The 22,391-nt window shown below is 41.2% G+C and overlaps 1 protein-coding gene across 3 annotated transcripts in view; it reads right to left on the bottom strand.

The window, feature by feature from the left end:
* JAKMIP2 (janus kinase and microtubule interacting protein 2) overlaps window positions 1-21,938 on the bottom strand; it is a 70,290-nt gene extending 48,352 nt beyond the window's left edge. For all 3 annotated transcript variants that reach the window (XM_004280383.3, XM_033406845.2, XM_004280384.3), the window contains exons 1-6: window positions 21,635-21,938; window positions 9,706-10,203; window positions 5,923-6,132; window positions 3,994-4,092; window positions 2,590-2,736; window positions 1,559-1,699 (exon numbers count right to left, since the gene is read on the bottom strand). In XM_004280383.3, coding sequence (XP_004280431.1) covers window positions 1,559-1,699; window positions 2,590-2,736; window positions 3,994-4,092; window positions 5,923-6,132; window positions 9,706-10,203; window positions 21,635-21,763 — 1,224 coding nt within the window. In that variant the 5' untranslated portion in view covers window positions 21,764-21,938. The remainder of the gene's footprint in view (window positions 1-1,558; window positions 1,700-2,589; window positions 2,737-3,993; window positions 4,093-5,922; window positions 6,133-9,705; window positions 10,204-21,634) is intronic.
* Between the last annotated feature and the right edge of the window lie 453 nt (window positions 21,939-22,391).

Below are 22,391 nucleotides of genomic sequence, written 5' to 3'. Positions count from 1 at the left end.
CCTGTAGCCTCTGAAAATGGGACAGGGTATCTGCTTGGTTGGAATCATCTAGTGTTTTCTTTTTTTGGATGGGGGGTGGTCCTCGTTAGAATGTTCTGGGAAATTCAAAGAATATCTAGAAATAACAATCGATTTCTTAATTCATTCTTTTTGTGAAAGGAGATATCCTGGGACTTTGGTGTCCACCTGCTAAATACTCCATATACTTACTGTACAAATTCAAAAGTGGATGGAGGGACTTCCCTGGTGGTCCAATGGTTAAGAATCCGCCTTCCAATGCAGGGGACACGGATTCGATCCCTGGTCTGGGAGCTAAGATCCCACATGCTGCAGGGCAATCCCGTGTGCCACAACTACAGAGCCCACGAGCCACAACTACTGAGCCTGCGTGCTCTGGAGCCCGTGCACCACAACTAGAGAGAAGTCCACACGCTGCAACGACAATCCCGTGTGCCGCAACTAAGACCCAATGCAGCCAGATAAATAAATAAATATTTTTTTAAAAAGTGGATGGAATAAGTGACACTTATGTCTTCTTGAAAGTCTGGTGGACATGCCTCAAAATTCTGTAAGAAACTTTTAGCTTAAACTCAGGATACTCAAAGCCAAGCAAATTCCTGGACTAGTGAATCTGTGAGATTTATGAGTTATTAAGGATGTGGAAGTGAAGTGAGGGGCATAGAGCTTTTAAGCACATGTTTAAGAAATAATCTGGTTAAGCCAGTGGTGTTAACTTTTTTGATCTTTCACCTTTATAAGTAAAAGTAATTTGATCATGCAACCTTAATATATCCAAAACTTTTAAAATTTATACTTAGATGACCCTCCAAATGTAGCATATGCATTATAACATACACTCAACATGGAAACTTTTAAAAAGGTGAACCATAAATAATTATAAAGCAGAATTTATCATCTTTTCTTCCCTCAATGGCAGTAAATCATCTTGCTCACCCTACTCTGGAGACTACTGCTTGAAACTCCCCCATCACTAGTTCACATCTGTAAGCCTTGGCTTGGTCCTCAGGAGTGATCACAGATGTCATTCACATAATAAAGACAGAGGCAAACAGGAAAACCCAAACGCGTATACAGGTCTCAGCCCAAAGTTGTAGGTAACACAGGCCTCAGCCAGATGCAGATGGGAGTAACTGCTTTACCTACTTCAGCAGGTACTGAAGTCACAGTCAGAAGATCTGGACTGGAATTTCAGCTGTTATGTCATTATGATATTGGTGTTCATTCGACAAATATTTATTAAACTACCACTATGCGCCAGACACTGAATCAGGTGTTGGGAAACAAGAGACCTATGGTCCTGTTATTGTAGGCCAAGTATTTAATCTCTGAGCCTCAGAATCTTGATACTGGAAAGCAATTATAAGATACATCACACGATCCACCTACTCACATTATAATGCATTTGGGAATTATTTTAATGTGCTTTGCAGCTATTATTTGTGTTACCAAAGTTATTAACTGCTTCTAAGTGTATGTTGATTTCTTGGCTACTTGTCCTTGGAAACAGCTTAGAGTTTATAGATTAATCAAGACCTACCCTTGTGAGCTCATCAATAATGTTCTGCTGTTCAATGACCTGAAGTTTTAGAAACTCTGTCTCTTGTTCTTCATTAGCTTGATCGAGGTCATTCAGAGATTTTAATTTCTTCAAGGGTGGATGAGATGTAATTTTTTCTCTCTGGGTTGAAAAAAAAAAAGAAAATGCAGGTGGAGACTTTGAAAATCCCAAACGTTAGTGGTTAACATAAAATATCTGTAGAAACTTTATGAGGCTACAGCTAAATGTGAAAATGGCCCAGCTTCAATACACACACACACACCAACTAACACCCTCAAGTACATTTTGTCTTCTGTAATAGGTGGAAATCACTGGGAATGTCTGAAGATCTCTACAGCAGGACGGGAAGTCTGTGAAGGAGTACGTTAGCACGTCACCTCTATATATAATGAAAATGATGGCATCTGTTCTCAGTTACTATGCAAGATCTCAGGAGATGTGGGGTACCCACTCTACAGTTCCACAAAGTGCACGTTAGTGAAATTCTTGGAAGGAGGTTTCTATTTTTTTAATTTTATTAATTTTTAAAAAAGTTTTATTGACGTTTAGTTGATTTACAATGTTGTGTTAATTTCTGCTGTATAGCAAAGTGACTCAGTTATACATATATATATATTCTTTTTCATATTCTTTTCCATTCTGGAATATCACAGGATATTGAAGATAGTTCCCTGTGCTATACAGTAGGACCTTGTTTATCTTGGAAGGAGGTTTCTGTGGCTGAGGAGCTAGGTTGAAACTCTGCTTCTCTATTTTGGAGCTTTTGGAGAGTGTACAGATTCCTGGAAGTGCTCCCATCATTCTGCAAAATTTAGAAACCCCACAAAATTCAAAGCCAGCAACCTTCTCTTGATTTCTTCCTTATGTGTTCCTTGCTTACATAAGGGAAAAATCTAAGCTTTCACAAATAGCATTGTATTTTAAAAATAAACTGGGAAAGACCAGGAAGTCAGGTTAACAGTGTAATAAAAGGAAAGAAGCTGCAGTTTTGCAGAGTCTGTGGTACACACCATTTCTGAATTTTCCTTGGTAACGGCTTTTAGTTTCTCTTCCATGCGCTGCAAAGACACCACCAGTTCATCGTTTCTCTTGGCGAGGCACTTGTTCCTTTCCAGAAGAGGTTTACATTGTTTTTCGGTTTCCCGCACGCGTTTTAACTGGGAAGACATAAGACAATGTGTCCCTCGTGTTTAGAGGCTGAAAATGACTTCATTATACCAAGAGCCACCAAAAAGAATGTAAAATGTAAGGCACAGAGCATGATATTTTAAACACAAGCATCCAAAAATGACGTAAAAAATCCCTAATACTAATAAGAAAATGAACGCACAAGAGGAAATGGGCAAAAGACAAAGGGCAAATCACACAGGATACCCAAAAGGCCAATAGATATTTGAAAAGTTACTCCACCTCATTAGTGAGAAGGAAAATAAAAATGAAAATCCTACAATAAGAATATACCTCACACCCACCAAAATGACTAAAATGACCAATTAACTTTGCATGTTGACAAAGACATGGAGAAACTACAACTCTCATACATTGTTGGGGGAAATGTGGCTATTAAGACAACTGTGGAAAACTGGTAGCAACTGCTGAAGCTGACTGCATGCATACTCTATGATCCAGTTATTCTGTTCCTTAGTATATTCCCCCCAGACATGAGCACATTTTCTCACCAGGACATGTAGCAGCACCATTAACAGCTATAAATTGTTATGAAACAACATTAATGTCCATTAACAATAGATGAATATATATATATATTTATCATATAATTGTATATACATATCGTATATTGTTTATACTTTTACAATAAATATATAATTATATCATATATAATTGAATATGATAGAAAGTGAAAATGAATGAATTCTACATGCAACACAGTGGATGACCCTCACCAATGTAATGCTGAGCAAAAAAGCCCGACACAAAGGAGTGATTCTCATATGATTCCATTTACAACACATTTTGTTGTTGTTGGTTGGGCCGCACGGCTTGCGGGACTCTTAGTTCCCCAACCAGAGACTGAACCCAGGCCCCAGTAATCAAAGTGCCGAGCCCTAACCACTGGACCGCCAGGGAATTCCCTACAACACGTTTTAAAAATGGCGACAGACATCTGTAGTGAGAGAATTCAGTATAGTGGTTAACTTTAGAAGGATGGTGATTGAAAGAGGTCACACAAAGGGGAAGTTCTGAGATGCTGGTAATCTTCCACTTATTCACCTGGGTAGTGGTTATATGGGTGCTTCGCCCATAATATGCTTCACTGGGGCATATTTACTGAGCCATACCTTTATTATTTGTGCGCTTTTCTTTACTGTGCTATACTTCTATAACATCGTATATACTACTATAACAAAATGTTTAAAAAATAATAAAATAAAAAAAATTTGCTTAGAACTCACCAATTCATTTCGTTCATCTCCAAGCAAGGTATTCCTGTCTTCTAATTTTCTTATAGTGGCGTTCAACTCAGCTATTCTCTTTTGATTTCTTCGCAAATCCTACACATGAAAATTAAAATTATTATTTCTTCAATAATACTTTTCACAAAATTTTAGAATACTGCTCATAAAAGTAATAGGCTTGGTTCCTTTCATTTGGCTCATGAGTTGAGAGTAAAATGTTCTCTTATTCAGAGAAGAGTAAATATTTACCCTATTCCAATCCCCAATATTCTCTGCTTGGGTTTAAGATCAAGCCTGTTTGAAGTTGTAAATGAATTCCATGTGGCAGATACTCCCTGGAGCCCTGGCTCCTGGCAAAGGAAGTGGTAGATGGTTGGATCAGTTTATGAGATCTGTGAGCTGTGAGACCAAGGTCACTTTGTGATTACATGAGGTTCATGGTTACATGAGGTTCATCCCTTGTGTCATGGCTGCACATTGCTTCCCAAAGCCTAGACAGATGTCCTGCTATTACTCTTAGCCAAAGAGAGGATAGAGCAGGATATAGGGATGGGATTTGCAAATTCCTGCATACCCCGGAGAAAAAGGTCAGACTCAGAAGGCTGGTGCATTACTTTCATGTATAGAAGACAGTAGATTATAGGATAAACTTCGCTGGTAGATTCTGCCCAGATCAGCTGGCTTCCCCACTGGCATAATAGTCATGGAATCACTTTACACGCAGCAGTCATAGATTAAGTCTGTGCTCTAGAGTCCATAGGACATATATACTTGCAATTCCATTATCATCTTACATTTTGATAGTGCTGTACTGTTGGCAAAGCAGTTTCACACACTATTCCTTGATTCACAATATCCTAAAGGATTCAGCAGAACCGGTAAGATTCAGGGAGGTCGTAAGTTGTTCAAGGTCTATACTAATATGTATTGGATGCTGTGTGCCAGACACTATGTTCTATATTTACATATCTTTTCTTCTAAACCTTAGACCAGCTCTGTGGAGTACCACTATTGCCTCTATTTTACAGATGAGGAAACTCTGAGCAGTCAAAGGATCTGCCTAAGGTCACACAGCAAACAGCAGATCCAGGATTTAAACTAAAGGGTATGACTCTAGAGCTCATTCTCTTGACAATTTTACTACACTGCAGCTAAGTGTCAGTGACAGAACTAAAACTTACATCTGCTGAATCCTAGTTCAGTATTCTTTCCGCCACCTACTGGGATATATGTATATATATATATATATACACACATATATTCATAAATTATTTATTAGTCAGTTCTAAGTACTACTTTGGAACCTACCTCTGTTCCTAAAAAATACATTGTCATCTTTTTTAGCGCTAAATAATTTGCAAGGTATAAGATATGAAAGTAAACTATATACAAGCTGATTTCTATCACTAAACTTCTGAAAATAATTTCTCATATAAAATGAGGAAACTCCAGGAAAATAAGTGTCGAACAATCAGACTTGAAGCTTTCAGGTGACGATTATAAATGGTTTAGTCTTTTACACAGTTATACATTTTGACCCCTGTACATGATAACCATTTTTACCAATTTTCAACTCAATTGTTCACACAAGGGAAAATGACCAGTCTTGGCAAGAGGCAAAGTATTTTCATCTAATTTATGATTCTTATAATATGCTGATGTTTGGACAGGTATCACGGCTAGAAAAATTCTATAAAGGATTTTAAAAGATATGTAATTCTCTTGTGATCAGCTAATGCAGTACAGACCACTTTGTTGTCTATGAGTTTAGAAAACTCTGCTCCCAAGGTACTTGCTTGTTTTATAGTAGGAGGTGGAATTGATTGCTCTGTAGTAAACAGGAAAAGAGCTTAAGTGAAAAGTAAAACTTAGGCGCTAAATAAAAGATGACTCCTGAGTTTTTAACTTCAACTTGAATAGACTTACAGGACTGCTGCAGTGTTCAGAGCCATCTCCTGCCCTTCCCGGAATTTCTCGTTTTGGACTGCTCATGTTACATTCAGCCTCCTTGACCAGAAAGAGCTGTTCATCCAAAGCCTCCTTCTGCAGTTGGAGTTTCTGTACATAGCCTGTTTGGGTCTCCAGTTCCTTTTCCAGGGAAAAGATGATCCTGTCCTTGGCTTTGATTTCATCCATCTGAATTAAATGACACCCATGACATTTTATTTAACAATGCTGCAAAGAAATGCATTTTTACAATGGTATGAGCTTAACTTTTGTTCTGCTGATTGATATAGGGAAAAAAATCATGAATATGACAAGTATACTGAATTCAGGAGTCAGACAAGGCAAGAATAGGTAATGAACGGCCATCCTAGACTAATTAGGTGTCAAGGAGGGTAATTTTTTCTCTCTAGTATATCCTATGTAGGTGCTGTGATTCAATATATTGTTTGAAACAGTCTGGTTTGGTTGGATATGGAAAGCAAAAGTTAACTTTAAAACAGGGCATTAGTGTTAATAAGGACAGATGCTAAATATTCTACTACAATGTTTCCCAGGACAATGTGTGATGTTACCTCCTGTTTGGGGGAATGACTTTTGAGTTCAGTTTAAATAGCAGTAACAACTATGAACAGGTCATTTGTAACTGAAGAAGCTACAGTATTTCCAGTAGCCTCATCATTTCCTAAGGCCAATATGTTTGCATTCAAGTGGTGAATTTGTCCTTCCACGGTTCATGTTGTATGGTTCTTTCCATTCCTATCCATTTTTCAGAGCAGCCAGTTCTTAGCAACCATTCTACTATTATAGTCAGAAAATCATGGTTGGGACAAGAACTGGAATAGAAAATACCTGGTAATATTAGTTACTATTTTCCCACCTATATCTGTGGGATATATTTATTGATCCCAACACTCATTTTTGTTAAGCCTGGGCATGACCTCAGAAATACTTCTCAACTAAAGGCCAAAAGCATTTGATACCAATTGATCAGAGTTCCACTGGACTGAAAACTTTTTGCCATCCCTGGGTGAGGGCTAGTGAAGTTAATATCTATAAACAATCTCTGAAGAAAGCACAGCCATTAGGTAAAACCTTTCTTCTCATTTCATTATATTCCATGAGAATCTTAAAAATGGAAATAGAATAGACACATTTAATGCAAACAATAGTATACTGTTCTCCTCTTTATAAAAATGTCTCCTTATATATAACAAATCACTTGGTATAAATCTTTCTTTGCTGTGTTCCTAAGACCAAAATACATATTTATATATATTTGGAACAGAAACTGTATTATACAATCACATCTTCCCACATGTAACTCTCTGTGAGCTACTGCCTCCAAGTCACAGGATAAAATTTTAGATCATTTTTGGGAGGCCATGGTGCTGTGACATCATCTGATAACTTGGCAAGTAATCAAACGCTGTCCTGTTAATTTGGGAGTAAAAGCATTGTCTTCATTTTATCTCCTTGCAGGAAACTTGAGTCCAGTGTTGCTCTTATCTAAGTAGCACGTTCCTTTGTTAGATCTGTCATCTATGGTTTATTTCCAGTTTACCGTAGCTCCAGATCTGCATGCTCTTACTTGGTTCTTAAGTACCCTACATAACTGAACTGGCTGGGAAATCACCCCATTACACCCATATAATCAGCCTCATCATTATAACTGAAATTTATTGATCTTTTTCTACATTCAAGGCATTCAGGGCCTTACATACCTTGTCTAATTTTATAACAATCCTATTATATAGGTTCTGTTATCACCATTTCACAGGTGACGACTGAGGACCCAAAGGGTTAAGAACTTGTTCATGGTCATATGGCTAATAAATGATGAAGACTGATTTAATATACAGTCTTATGACCCTAGAGCCCATTCTATTTGGCCCTATGCTATACTTATGCCAAGGTTATCCTTCCAGCATTTTCCCAAAGTGGTTTTCTGTAGACTATCCAGTACCTAGTGTCAAGCAGTCTCTATTGCATGCTGGTTATAAATATGGACTCTGGTTTCAGAATACTGAAAATCTTCCAAATTTCTAATTAGATGGGTACATACCAGAATTCCCTGGGAAAATTTTCTACACAGAATAGCTCCCATTTCTCTCCTTTTCAGTTCCAAAAATAAAACTGGGTGTTGCAGTAAGAACAGGATTAGAAGGAAAAAATGAAGTGCATCTGTATTAATGAAAAAGTTTCCCCTGTTTCTGTTTGTACCCAATTTTTGAACCAATCTTCAGACAGATTAGATTTTACATTGTTATTAAGAGGGATTTCAAGTCTGCTTCTGCAATGTGCTGGTGAAAGGAAATCATGGAAGAAATTGCAGACCAACAGGTAGATATACGTGTAGATTTCACATTAAAAGCATCGACAAGCAAAAATATTTAATGTAAATATAATGTAAAAAGTATTTAATGTAAAGCTTCCTTTTCATTTAAGATTTTACATTAAAAGCATCGACAAGCAAAAATATTTAATGTAAGCTTCCTTACCTACCTGCTGACTCCAGAGTTCACAGTCTTGATTCTTTCTTCATCAGCCATTGTTGTCTTAAAAACCAAAGGCAGGGCAGAGACCAATATTTCTGCACTGTGTTTGGTCTTTATTGTCAACCAATGCGATAGTATGAATTGCAGATAAAGAATTTGGAAAGTGTAGCAAAGGCAACATTTTACAGTCACACTGTATTGCAGTACAAAGAAAATCACATGTTTGGTTTTCTAAAATGTTCTACCATAACCATTTTGTACATAAAATTGAAATCCTAGAGATACTGTCTAAGACACATAATTGGAATTCTTAGAATATAAATGCTTAGACCTGGCACACACAAGAAGGAAGGTGTAGTTTTTCCTAAGAAAATATTTTTAGAGAAGCATAAAGTACACTCGAACAGGTGATAGTTAATATATAACCAAGATATAACTAATGCTAAACATTCTGAATATAGATGCATATAAATACTTCTAAGAGAAGGCCAATCTGCAACATTATAGCTTTCACACAATAATTCTATTTGTTTTACTTTTAAGCATAGTGAGAGACTGACGTGGCTTTTGGTCATACATATTAAAAAGAAAGACTCAACTCAGTAGGGGTTGAAGGAAGTCTTGGAAATTTGTAATAGCAAATAAGCTATTTAGGAATGACATCCAATTTAAGAATTATAATGGCCCCTATTTTGAGTGGCCCCTGTTTATTCTGGGAAAGAAGATCTCTTTGTAAAATGACTAGGGGTTTTATAGCTCTATTTCTTGCTTTCAGACACGGTTCCTGGAGAGAAGACAGGTGAATCCCAGAGGATGTTCCCAGTGGCTGCCATTTTCAGACACCTTGAAAGCCAAAGAAACTTCCCTTTCCCCGGTAAAAACCCCCAAACATTTTATAAATGGAAAGCCTACAAAACATGCTGATTTTGGAAGAGTTCATAATTCAGAATATTTCCATGGACATCCAAGAAAACAGGAGTCATTAAACCCATACTCTCCATACGTGTGGGGCTGGAAGAATCCAGTTTCCATGAGAAAGGTGACTCCAAAATCTTTTACCTTTTACAATGCCAATTTTGGCCTGGGCGCCTCTACTTATCTATTGACCTATCTTGTATCTTGGCCATAGCACTAGACAGAAGGAGGGTACTGTTTACAATCCTCTCATGAAAGACACCTTTCATGAAAAAGACACCTTTCATGAAAAAGCAAACCCCAAAGCACTCTGAAGCCTGGAAAGAGAATGGTTCTGCCCTGGGTTACTAACCAGCCTCCGAATATCCCGCTCCGACTCCCACTTGATCTTGGAGATGGCTTCTTGGTGGGACTGATGCTCACTCCTGAGGTCCCCAGCCTTGATTTTATCCGCTTGGATCATATTGCTCAGCGCCTCATCCACCTGCTTCTTGGCCGTTTTCAGGTCCGCAATTTCCTGTAAGAGCTTAAGGCGCTCTGCATCAAACAGTTTCCGGGCCTCCTCGCGGGCCTCAATGGTGAGCGCTGTCCTTACTTTGTCGCTGCTGCCGTCCCGGAGCGCACACAGCGCCGACTTGAGCCTCTGGATCTCCCCGTCCCGCACCTTCACCGTCCGGGCCATTTCCTGCTCGTGCTGCTTGATGAGATTCTCCCGCACGGCCTGCAGCTCCTTCATCTTCTCCTCGTGGAGCTTGGTTTTGAGTTCGGTCACCAGGACCGTGTGCTTGCGCTGCTCCAGCTCACGGATCCTCTTGGCTTCTTGAGTTTTCTCTCTTTCGAGTTTAGATACCTGAAGGCAGAGAGGTGAAAGGATGAAAAGAGGTGAGCCTCATCAAACAGGTGTGCTCCTAGGCAGGGCTGGCAGCTCAGGCCCCTGAGATCTCTTAATGCCTCGTCTCTTTTCAAGTTCCAGCCCCCTGTGGAAGGAGCGAGGGGAACCTCAGGCCTTTTAATGCTGGGAATGCAGTGGGAAAGGAGGAAATACCCGAGGGTGCTTACATTACTTTGTTCAGAAAAATAGTTGATGTTCTGGGGCCTTACTGTTCTGTGTGGTCTGCAGACAAGCAGCACAGCCATCACCCAGGGGCCTGTCAGAAATGCAGGGGCTCCATCCCAGACCTACGAATCAGAGCCTGCAGTGTAACAAATCCCCAGGTGACTGGTGTACACATTAAAATTAGGAAGCGGTACTATAATAGTCTTCACCCTGGTGAGGATCACCAGGAGAACAGATCACCTGGAGAGCTTTCTAGACTACACATCCCTAACAAGGTCCAAACGGATAAATGTGGGTGTACCGGGACACCCAGGTTGGTCCATAGTTCAATATTATGATCAGGCTAATAAATTGGTGCCTAAAGTGAAAGTATAAAATATTCTTCCGCCCCTTTTTTTGGGAAGAGAAACTAATTGCTGCTAAGGGGGAGGTGAGAAATGAAGACAGTTGATAGGTCCTCAACCTTCCCTTTCTTACTATGGCAACTTGGTTCCACCCCCAAAATTATTACAGGTACACACACACCAGCCCAAAACCCTGCAGTGCAGGGCCCTGTGCTAAAGGCGTTCAGTGGCTGTTGTTATTTCTGCTACATGGGTGTCTGCATCCTTCACTACCCCGTGCTTTTATCTCCCTCTCTCTCCCACCTAAGCCAACACTCCAAGGAATTTAATAAAGTATTCCTTTTCATCTTTTCATCTGTCAGGTATTCTGGTTTAAAAAATTCTCCTGTGTTTTGTACTATTTCTAATGATAACATAGGTCTCTTCGTAGATTAGCAATGGCACTACCTTAATTTGTCTGTGAGTCCATCTCTGATTCAGTAGATCAGGGTAGGGCCCCAGCATCTGTAGCTTAAAAAAGACTCACCAGGCTCTTGTACTGTTCTCCTTCCCCCTCCTCATCTCTGCTGCCTGCCTTTGTTCCTCTGTCTCTGTTGTTTGCACATACACCACACACACACATACACCCACACAGTAACCTGGAAAAAGGGAAGAACTGGGCAGCCCCAGGAGTAATATCTAGGTGAGTGATACTGAGTCTCTGCCATTTGTAAAATTAGAACGTTTCATAAAATAATTAAGAGCCCTTCCAGCTGAAAAATGTTAAGATCCAAATTCCTTATTGAAACCATTGTAATTATAATGTAAAGTGTCTGAGATTTCACTTACCTTAACAGTTTACCTACCTTTAGCTAGAACAGGATTTTCTAAGTCCACATGGCATTTTATGAACATTTTATTTTAAAGGCACAGCAATTATTCCCATGTAGGTTATTCTAAAAGAACTCAGGGCACAAGGAGACTTGGCAAAATATGCAGCCAGGCATCCCCAAATGACTGTCCTTGTGTCTTGCCTCCAGCCTAGGCTCAGGTCCCCTCCCAGATGCCCTTTAGTTCATATGTTCTAGAGCTGTGCTGTCCCATGCGGTGGCCACTAGCCACACTGAGCACTTGCAATATTGAAAATCTGAATTGAGCCCTGCCCTAAGTGTAAAATACATACCCGATTTTGAAGACTCAGTATGAGGTAAACATTAATATCTCATTAATAATTTTTACATTGATTACATGTTGAAACTATAATACTTTGGATAAATTAGGTAAAATAAAGTATATTATTAAAATTAATGCTGTTTAGTTTTACTTTTTAAAATTGTGGTTATAAGAAATTTTAAAATCACATATGTGGCTTGCGTTTGTGGCACATATTATATTTCTTTTGGACAGCATTGCTCCAGAGTTCTTGGAGGTTCATTTAATGAACCGAGCTTTCTTCACACTGCTGCTGACATTCTCTTAATAAAGTCCTGTTATGATCTGATTTACGTGCCAGGACTCCTTTCTGTCGGGGAATAAAATCCCAACACTTCAGCTGCATCTTTCAGCTCTCAGAAGACTTGGTTGGACTTCCAGCTCCCATTTCCACTCCTCACTCTACCTCTCCAGGCACGGGGGATTATCCTATTTTCTGCACATGCCCTACATCGCTGTACCTGTGTGCCTACCTGAGATTCTTCTTCCTGACCTGCCCTTCCCTCAGCTCCTTTTGGGATCCTTTCATTCCTCATGACCCAACTAAATGTTACCCTCTCTGGTCATGACACCCCAATCACCCAGGACCAAGCTTATTTCTCCTGCATTTGTCTTCTCAGTGCAGTTTGCTAATACCTCCTTACTGGTCTCTTCCACATTTTTCTTTATGCTGTATTTTTTTTTACATACTTGTCTGTCCTCACCACCTCCTCTCCTACCTCACCTCAGACTGGAAACTCCTAGAAGGCTGCCAGTGAGCCTTGTTCATCTTTGTCTACCCATTGGTTGTCAGCATAACACATGATAAGAAGACAAAGAGTACGTGTGGAATTAAAGAATGTAAGCCAATATGTTTCCCTGGCTAGCCTCGTAACCAGAGGCAGGAATAATATATCCTGTCAACGATTTAGAGAACGAACATAGGCTTGCACTGTTACCCAGAGCAGCCCTCATCCATCCCTTCCCTGTATAAAACAAAAAAACCCCTAACATATAATGTTTGCCTGTCCTCTGTTTGATGTTTCTCTCAGTTCTTCAGTGATGAAAACCTAAATCTAACTTTCCATTTTTCTACAATGAAGAAGTATCTTCTAGACCATGAGTGGGCAAACAACAGCTCATAGGCCAAATCTTTCCTGCCCCACCCCCAGTCTTTTTTAATAAAGTTTTATTGGAACACAACCAGGCCCATCCATTTCCATATTGCCTATGGCTGCTTTCACGCTACAATGAAGTTGAGTAGTTTCACAGAGACTGGCCCACAAAGCCTAAAATATTTACTGTTTTGCCCTTCACAGAAAATGTTTGCTGATTCTTCTTTTAGATAACGCACTTTTTGACATAAGAGGCCTTATTTTTCACTGATTTAGAAACTCTGTAATTTATCTTCCATCTAGGACCTTGGGGAAGTTAACTTTAGCTTGAGTGATACGAAACGGGATCATCTTCAATTTCAGCAGGACGTATTTATGTTCCTTAGGCATTTGGAACAGTATCATGACCATTAAGAGCTGATAGGTAACAAGTTACTAAGGGAATTTTAGCAACTCTTCCTAAAACAATAAAACGTTGTAGTATAAATGGATAAAGGGTAATGAATTCTGGGTTTGTATTTTGATTTCATCATCTGCTGTCTCTAAGAAGGTTGCTTTATTCTGAGGATCTTTGATTACAATTTTAAAAATACCTGTAAAAGAATTATTTTTAGGATTAAATTAGATAGTGAATGGGAAAGTAGCTTGAACTGTAAAGTACTATAAAATGTAAGGTAATGATATTATTATTGGATATAAGAGGAGATACTCTTGATCTAAAATTATTTGTCAAATTCTCTGCAGGTGCATTAGATTGTACCACTTTCTGATTCTGTAATTTCTCTCAAATTTATTTATAAACACTAATCTTTTGTGTGTAGACTGGAGAGGAAATGAATGAAAAAGAAAAAAAAAAGTGAAAATACAGGTATATGGGAAATATATTCCAGCATGAAGACAAAACTAACACTGGCCTTTTTGTCTATCACATAAAAGGGATCCACAGAACTCAAAGAAAATTCAAAGGTATTGAATTACATTTGGCATTTTTTATGTCTGCTTATTTTGGTTGTCATGGAAACTGTCATTTTTGGCAGGATTTCTAGGTATGATTTTTTTAGGCTTGGGAGAAGAGTTTCACTGTGAAGGAGATACAAAGAATGTGACTGACATCTGGGAGGAAAAAAGAACCAATAGAAATTCTGTAGTAAAATCATTTTCTGAAAATTATTTGCAGCTTAGATTGTACCACTAAGGAAATAGATCTTAATATCTTAATGTAAATCATGAGAATGAGTATACGAAAAGATGAAGAACTACCCCTGAGTAACTGAAAAAATGTGAAGATGATAATACTTTGAAATGGAAAAAATTATTTATTAATTGGAGAGAGAATCAATTTTGTTAGTGGAAATGTTTTATGGAGAAAAATTTCAGCTCGATCACATAAATAGTAAGCATTTATTGAGGGTTTAATTTACTATGTATGAGGCGATTTTTTAAAGGCTTTACACCTATCAGTACATTTAACCTCCTAGGCAGCTCTATGATGTAGCTAGTATTTGTTGCACCTGAATTTCTGATGAAAAAAATGGGGAACAGGCTCTACATAAGCACAACATAAAGAAGGCTGATCAGAGTCCAGTGTGGGCCAGGAGCCAGGTCAGGTCAGATCCCAGGTCTCCTAGTTTGCTCTGAAACCTTGGGCAAGCTGGGGCCCCTGACTCAGCCTCAGTCTCACGTGTAAACTAGAATTGGTGATATCCTTCTCATATGATTGTTGCGAGGACTGACTTCCATAATGTAGCAAAAGTCCTTTGGAAAGGCTGGAACACATGGGAGGTTAATACTTATTAATACATGGTAGATACTAGATATTAATTTTGATGAACATTATAGCATATATTAACATTATATCATGCAATGATATACTAATACCAACAAAACCATAAATCTAAATACCCATATTATGGTAGTAAGACAAATGTTACTATTATTACATTATCAAGACCATAGCAACGATTTTCCTAATAGAAAGAGATGTTCAAAGATAACATTTTCCTCAAGATGTCTTGAGTTCCCTGGTGGCATCTAATCTTAACTGGGAAGATACCTGGATTATGTGTACGAAGGACTGGGGGGTGGGGTGGGACAGGGCCAGGGGGTGAGCACTGAACAGAGCTTTGAATGGTACACTTCCCATATCCCTTTTACCCCAGAGGTGTTTTCCAAAAAGTAAAATAAAATAAATAAAGATCATTAGGAAAATTTAATCCGGCTGGGGAAAGCTTCCACTATGACAGAAGGAAGAAAATTCATGACTAGCCCTCCCAGGCCTCACATTATAATTTCTTCTTCTGTCTTCATTCTGTTCTGGCCTTTGAAAAATGCCACTGTAAGTTCTGCCAAGATAAAGAGGGTGGTGTTTGAGCTTTAATGTGACCTTAGAAATCTAGGATTAAACATTGGACAGCCTGTCGAAGATAAGGAGAATTGAGAGGTTATCAAGACAAGACAAGTTAGCAAAAGGTTCAGCTTGGATTATCTTCATCGGATGTTGCTGGAGATCTAAACTCATGGTAGGCAGGCAGGGATTTTCATGGGCACTGAGTAACTCTCCAACAGGAGATGTGAAGAGGGAAAGGCTGCCGCCACAGGAACGTGACCCATAAGGGAGATTTTTTATACAGCCTGGGGAAGTAATAAAAGCTTCTCTCTTTCCATTTCTTGCTTTTAGCTACTTAGGCTTCCTGAAAATAAAACTAAATTTGCAGAAAGCAAGAAATACTGGATGCCCAGTGTGGTCCCTGAACCTGGAAGCTCTAGAGTACTAGCCTGAGGATAGAGAAGGTTGGCTGGTTTTCTGAGAGTGCCCTGGAGGCAACAGAGTGCGGTGGAATAAGGCAGCATTACCTTGATCACCGCCTTGGAGAAGATGGGAATTCCCATTTTGGCTGCTCTACTAGTTGTGTCACTGGGAGCAAATGAGTTACATGGTTAGAACTCATTTTCTTTCTCAGTGAAATCAGAATAGTATCGCATGCTGCCTTTGTCCCAGGCTCTCTGTGAGGACTGCTTTGTAGGCTGAAGGGCTGTCCAAGGTGGCAACTGCTGTCTGGAGCCGACTCCTCCCAGAGCCTGCATCCCAGGCCTGTTGCCCCCCTGCCCCTACCCTTCGAGCCCTGTCCTCTGCTCCTGCTTCATCCCCTCTGTGCCTGTGGGGTTCATCCTAGCTGTAGGCTGCCTCTGAGGGAGAAGACCAAACCCTGGGGAATCGGGTGGGTGGATTTCACATCTCACAGCAATCCCTGGTGTGCTTACACACCCTGATCAGCGGATCATGGTGTCCAAGGAGCAGACAGACAGGGAAATACCATGGCTTAATGGCTCAGTGCTGCTCTAAGAAAAACAGACCTGGGTGGAAATACTTTCTCCACCCAGGCTTGGGGATGCCCACCTAAATAAATACTATAATGTACTTATCCCTTGGGGTTGTTGGGAATGTTTTAAAAAGAACCATGGAAATTCATTCAACAAGTAGGACATGTCTCCTACATGCCCGGCAGCACTGCAAGCTCTGGGGATACCTTACTTAGGGGATCCCTTAAGCAGACATGGTCTCTTACTCATAGAAGCATATATTTCATTGGGGTGGGGGCAGCAGGCAATAAACAAGCAAATAAACGAATAACATAACTTCAGACAGTACAGAGCCCGGTGATTAAAGTATTACAGGGCGATGTGATAGAGTACATGGAACTAGGGGAACAGTGTCATCTAACTCGGTGGTCAGGGAAGGGTCCCGAAGAGCTAAAGCAGTTTCCTTTCCTAACTAATCCCGACCGTTTTGCAAGGACCTTAGCTCTTTTATGTTGTCTACAATCTGCTCATTTTATAGATGCACAAGTGCAGGCCAGAAATGACAAGATCATCCAGCATAAAGACCTCACCCTGGGCTTCCCTGGTGGTGCAGGTGGTTAAGAATCCGCCTGCCAATGCATGGGACACAGGTTTGAGCCCTGGTCTGGGAAGATCCCACATGCCACGGAGCAACTAAGCCCGTGTGCCACAACTACTGAGCCTGTGTTCTAGAGTCCACGAACCACAACTACTGAAGCCCATGTGCCTAGAGCCCATGCTCCCCAACAAGAGAAGCCACTGCAATGAGAACCCTGTGCACCGCAACAGAGTAGCCCCCACTCGCCGCAACTAGAGAAAGCCCGTGCAGAGCAACGAAGACCCAACGCAGCCAAAAAAATAAGAAAATAATAAATTAATTAATTAACTAAAGAAAAAGACCCCGCCTTGTGTTCTTTCCTATCCACCACAGGCTCTTCACAGTTATATCCTCTTGGTCCTTATGCCTGGAGTCCAGTCAAAATGACCTACCTATCTGCATGGTTATTCCTATCAGCGATTGGCAAATATTTTAGATAATTTCTACTCACCAGAAGTTGACTGTATCTAGTATTTTTGTTTCATTTCCCTGCAGTGGAAATGCAGGCATCTGTGGGAGAAGGATAGGGGTATGTTCCCACTCCCTCTCCCACTTTGTTTCTCCATTTGAAATTTTGCACAATAGTGTAAAGAAAAGTTCTTACATCCTCTCTTCCTCTGCCTAAACTTTTCAGTATTTTCCAGACCTTCACATATTTTAAGCATAGGCTTTGCAAGACATGGAAACAACCTAAGTGTCCACTGATGTAAAATGGATAAAGAAAATGTGATATATCACACATACACACACACACACACACACACACACACACACTCACACACACAAAATATTATTCAGCCATAAAAAGGAAGGAAATTCTGTCATTTGCAACATTATGCCAAGTGAAATAAGTCAGACAGAGAAAGACAGATACTGTGTGGAATCTAAAAAAAAAAAAAAAATTAGAGCTCATAGATACAGGGAACGGACTGGCGGTTGTGGCCAGAGGCAGGATGTAGGAGATGGGAGAAATGGGCGAGGGGGGTCAAAAGGTACAAACTTCCAGTTATACAATAAGTAAGTTCTGAGGATGTAATGTACAGCATGGCAACTATAGTTAACAATCCTGTTAACAATATTTGAAGGTTGCAAGGAGAGTATATCTTAGAGGTTCTGATCACAAGAAAACAAAACTTTGTAACTATGTGAGGTGACTGATACTGACTAGATTTATTGTGTAATCATTTCACAATTTATACATATATCAAATCATTATGTTGTATACCTAAAACAAATACAATGTGATATGTCAATTATATCTCAATAAAACTGGGGAAAAAACATATTTCAAAAAAGGAGCATTGGCTTGGGAGGAGAGAGAAGGGAAGTTAAAGACTCAGCTCTGTCACCGACTAGCATGTGACTCTGGGTGAATTGCTTTACCTCACCAAGCCTCGGTTTCCTCATCTGTAAAATGTGGATCACAACAATGCCCACCTCAGAGAATGGTAGTGAGGATGAAGTGAGATGACTGAATTATAACGCAACATGTTTGACACTAACTCCTCAAAAAATAACACACTTAGGAAGTAAACATGACTATTATCCTACATGACAGATGAGGGAAGGAAGATGCAGAGGGATTTCATAACCTGCTCAGGGTCACTCAGGAGCTAAGGGAAAGAGCTGGGATTATGTCAGGAGGAAATGCAGTTCTTATGGTGTGTGACAGAGAGTAAACATTCCAAAAAGTCTAGCATTTGTGACTCTGCTCTACTACAATGTGTTCTGCAAATGTCAATGGGATGATTTGTCTTTCTGGAAAAATGAGTAATGCCCCATTGCTCCAAAGGTTTCTGCTCTTTAACTAGTCCATTCCCCAGTGGCTAAACTGTCATTTTATCATCATAGCCTTGGAGCCAAACTGAGAGTGTGAATTCACATGTTGGCATTGTTCATATTCTCTCTCTTAAAGCTTGGGCCTTTGGAAACACAATCGTATTTATTTTAATAAAACTGCTTTATGACTTGTTTGCCCTCTAAATTCCCTTTGCTCTTTGGGGAATGCTGCTGACAGGCAGTGAGGCTTTGCTGTGGCCCCTGTGCTGGGATTGTAATTAAGGGCCGCGGAGAGGGAGACTGGGGAGGGGGCAGCAGAGGGGACAATAGGGCAGTGCTTTTATTCCAGGGTCTGGCTTCTCGTCTCTTGTCAGAGGCAAAGGAGATTACCCCTGACCTGCTGGCTTAGACACCAGGGCCAGGCCCTGGATAAACAGGCAGGATAAACAGCTCTGTCCGTGGTCAAGAGTTACTCCTTTTAAAAGGCTTGAATGAAAAAAAAAAAAAAAGCTTGAATGTGTGGAAAATGGCAGGGTGGGGTCTGTCGGGCCTCTGCCTCTTTAAAATCTCATGAGTTTGCTCTCTGTAAATCAGCGGCAGGTTATAGTTGCCGGTCTTTAGACGGATAGGTTTCTTCCCGTGAAGGTAGTTTGTCATTCTGTTGTTACTACAATTAAAGGACTCTGCTGGGCTTCCCTGGTGGCGCAGTGGTTGAGAGTGCGCCTGCCGATGCAGGGGACACGGGTTCGTGCCCCGGTCTGGGAGGATCCCACATGCCGCGGAGCGGCTGGGCCTGTGGGCCATGGCCGCTGAGCCTGCACGTCCGGAGCCTGTGCTCCGCAACGGGAGAGGCCACAACAGTGAGAGGCCCACGGACCACAAAAAAAAAAAGGAGTCTGCCTCCCTTGAAATGTTATGTTGCCCCAGGGAAAGTTAAAACCAATGAAATGTTTATAGGTTGTCAACCTGGAAGGAATCGTGGAGTGGAGTGTTTGTCAACATGAAGGCAGAGAGCCACCTCCATGGGGACTGTCTGGACTGTTTGCTGGAATTGCGGTCCTGAACCTTAACCCACCTACTTTATCACAATCCTTGGGTTGTGGGCCCAGGGATCTCAATTTTTAATAAGTTCCCTCAGGTTATTCTAACGCCCAGTGATGCTTGAGGGACACAGATATGGAGAAACAGATTCAGTCACTGAATTACAGATCGAGATACTGAAACACTGAAATTTGTCCCCAAGGAGAGATAAAGACAATATTCTGGTTTTCTGACTCTTACACAAAAGTTTTTGGGTTTTGTTTGTTTGTTTGTTTGTTTTCATTTCGGGACATCCCAGTCCTTTTAGCTTCGTGGAAACTATAATATCCTTCACAAACTTTACATTGGGGTCTGGTTATCCAAGGTCAAGGCTTAGCTGAGATGGGAGGCCAGGAGCTTTGGCCAATCCAAGCTTTATGATTGCTCAAACCAGGAGAAATAGATTTGGGTGAAAATAACTAATTAAAATGTAATAGCAACGTCAAGGAAGAAGAGGTAGATTAAAAAGAATAAGGATATCTGTTGGTTTGTGATCTATAGCTTGACCAAGAACGTTTCCTTACTACACAAGGCTCTATCTCTTTAAGGCAACTTTATGCTGACATGGCTGTCTCTAGTTTGCAAAAATGTCTTATGCCTGTCACATATTTCAAAATGCTTTCCTGTCCGTGACCCTGTTTGATATCCATACCACTCTAGTAAGATAAGTGTTAGCATATTCATTTAAGGGATGAGATTCAGAGAATTAAAGAGACTTTCTTAAGTCTAGATAGCAACTGACTCAAGCATACAGCATTTTAGAAGGGATATTACCATGCATTTTTTTTTCAGAGTTTGCTATGTGCCAGGCAGCTCTCTGAGCCTCTGACGTGAATTTTCTCATGTACTCCTCATGACTCCTTTTTGTACTTGTCTAACTTAAACCTCATCCCAGCTCAACAGGAAAACAGTATGTGACTGATGAAGAAGCTAAGGTATAGTGAAGAAATCACCTCTTGGTCATGTCATTCATCTACTCATTTAACAAATATATGTTGAGCTTTTCAGTTCTGGACATTTATTTAGGCTCTAGGAATAGAGACGTAAGATGAGACTCTGTTGTCATAGAGATTACACTTGACTGGGGAGAGAGAACCACTAAACAAGTTGAATACATAAACATAGAAATTGCTCTGAGATGAATCAAGAAGAGGCAGGCCTTAAGCAGTATGTGGGCCCAGGAAGTGCTCTGTTTTGGACACTGTGGTCAGATGCTTGTACTAGGGCTGACACTTGAAGTTGGTGAGGAAGGAGCATGCCGCTGACATATGCCCAAATGTGATGGGCATATGTCTCCTGGTCCAGCGAAGAGGCTGAAGCAGAGTGATCTGGGGGACAGCAGTGGGAGATGGGTCTGGGAGACAGCTGGAGGGAGAGTCCTCAGTGGTGGGGAAAGTCCTGACTGAGAGGCAGGAAGCCGTTGCAGGGTTCTGAGCAGTGGAGTGACACCAGGGACACATCTGAGAAATGCCACAGGGGAAATGACTACAGAGGGCAAGGGTGGAACCTACCCAAGGCCGTATGCCTATGAAGTGTCCAGAGGTGTAGGTGGGGGCAGGTGTGGTCTCCATTTTTACATCTGGCCCCCTGGGGAGGCAGAGCTCAGCCCCACAGGCAGGTTTTTCTCATGTTCTGTGTATCCTGTGGTCAACTTCCTCCTGCCACACACAGGGAATCTCCCTCTGTCCAGGGGTTGTTGCCCTTTCTGGCAACCAGCAGACAGAGGCCCACTGAGGCAGGCCAGCGGGCAGAGCCGGCCCAGAGCCTCCCAGGCTGCAGCCTCGGGGAGCCCCACTCACCTTGGACTTCTCTTGATGCAGCTCTATCTGGATGTCTGTGAGCTTGGTCCTGAGGTCTTCGTTGGCAGCTTGAAGGGCGACAATGAGCGCCTCGGGCTTCTCGCCCTTATTTCGCCCTTTCTTGGACATTGTTCCTCTCTGAATGGAGTCTGTTGGTGTTTAATTCCTCTCAAGCAGGGGCTGCCATGTTACTGCTGCTTCTCCCGGGTGCGATGGCTCAGCAGCTACTGCGTGCTGCCCCTCGGGAAGGTCTCCTCAGCCGCTGTCCTAGAAGCCCAGGGAGAGGCAGAGACAGCAGTTACAGCTGTGACCAAGACCAGGGCCACGCGCCCGTCAGGCACGCAGCCTGAGCTGCCTGCACGAGCCTCCTCCCTAGGGCTCCTGTCCACTTGGCGCATCAATTTAGGGCCGGCTTTCTAAAGGGCGAGTTTGGTCATGTCAACGCCCTGCTTAAAACCCTTCAAAGACCTATGAAGACATATATGAGTATATCTTTCACACCTCAGAGTGCTCCTTATGCCGGAACCTGCCCATTCTCCTAGCCTCACCTCCTCCACATCACTCACTTATACCCTGGCCGTAAGGAATGTCTTTTTCTGATTCTTCCTCTCTTCGCATAAGGACTTTTCATTTTTCTCCATCCTCTGCCCAGCCTGCTCACATGGTCCTCCCCGTATCCTCATCCTCACATGCTGCCACACAGACAGGTTAGTCTGACTAAGCTTTATGACTCCATCAGGTCTCAGCTGGCATATCA

The sequence above is a fragment of the Orcinus orca genome, chromosome 3 (assembly GCF_937001465.1).
Source record: "Orcinus orca chromosome 3, mOrcOrc1.1, whole genome shotgun sequence".
NCBI lineage: Eukaryota > Metazoa > Chordata > Mammalia > Artiodactyla > Delphinidae > Orcinus > Orcinus orca.
The sequence above is the reverse complement of the archived record's forward strand: the minus strand, read 5'-3'. Positions and strand labels throughout refer to the sequence as shown.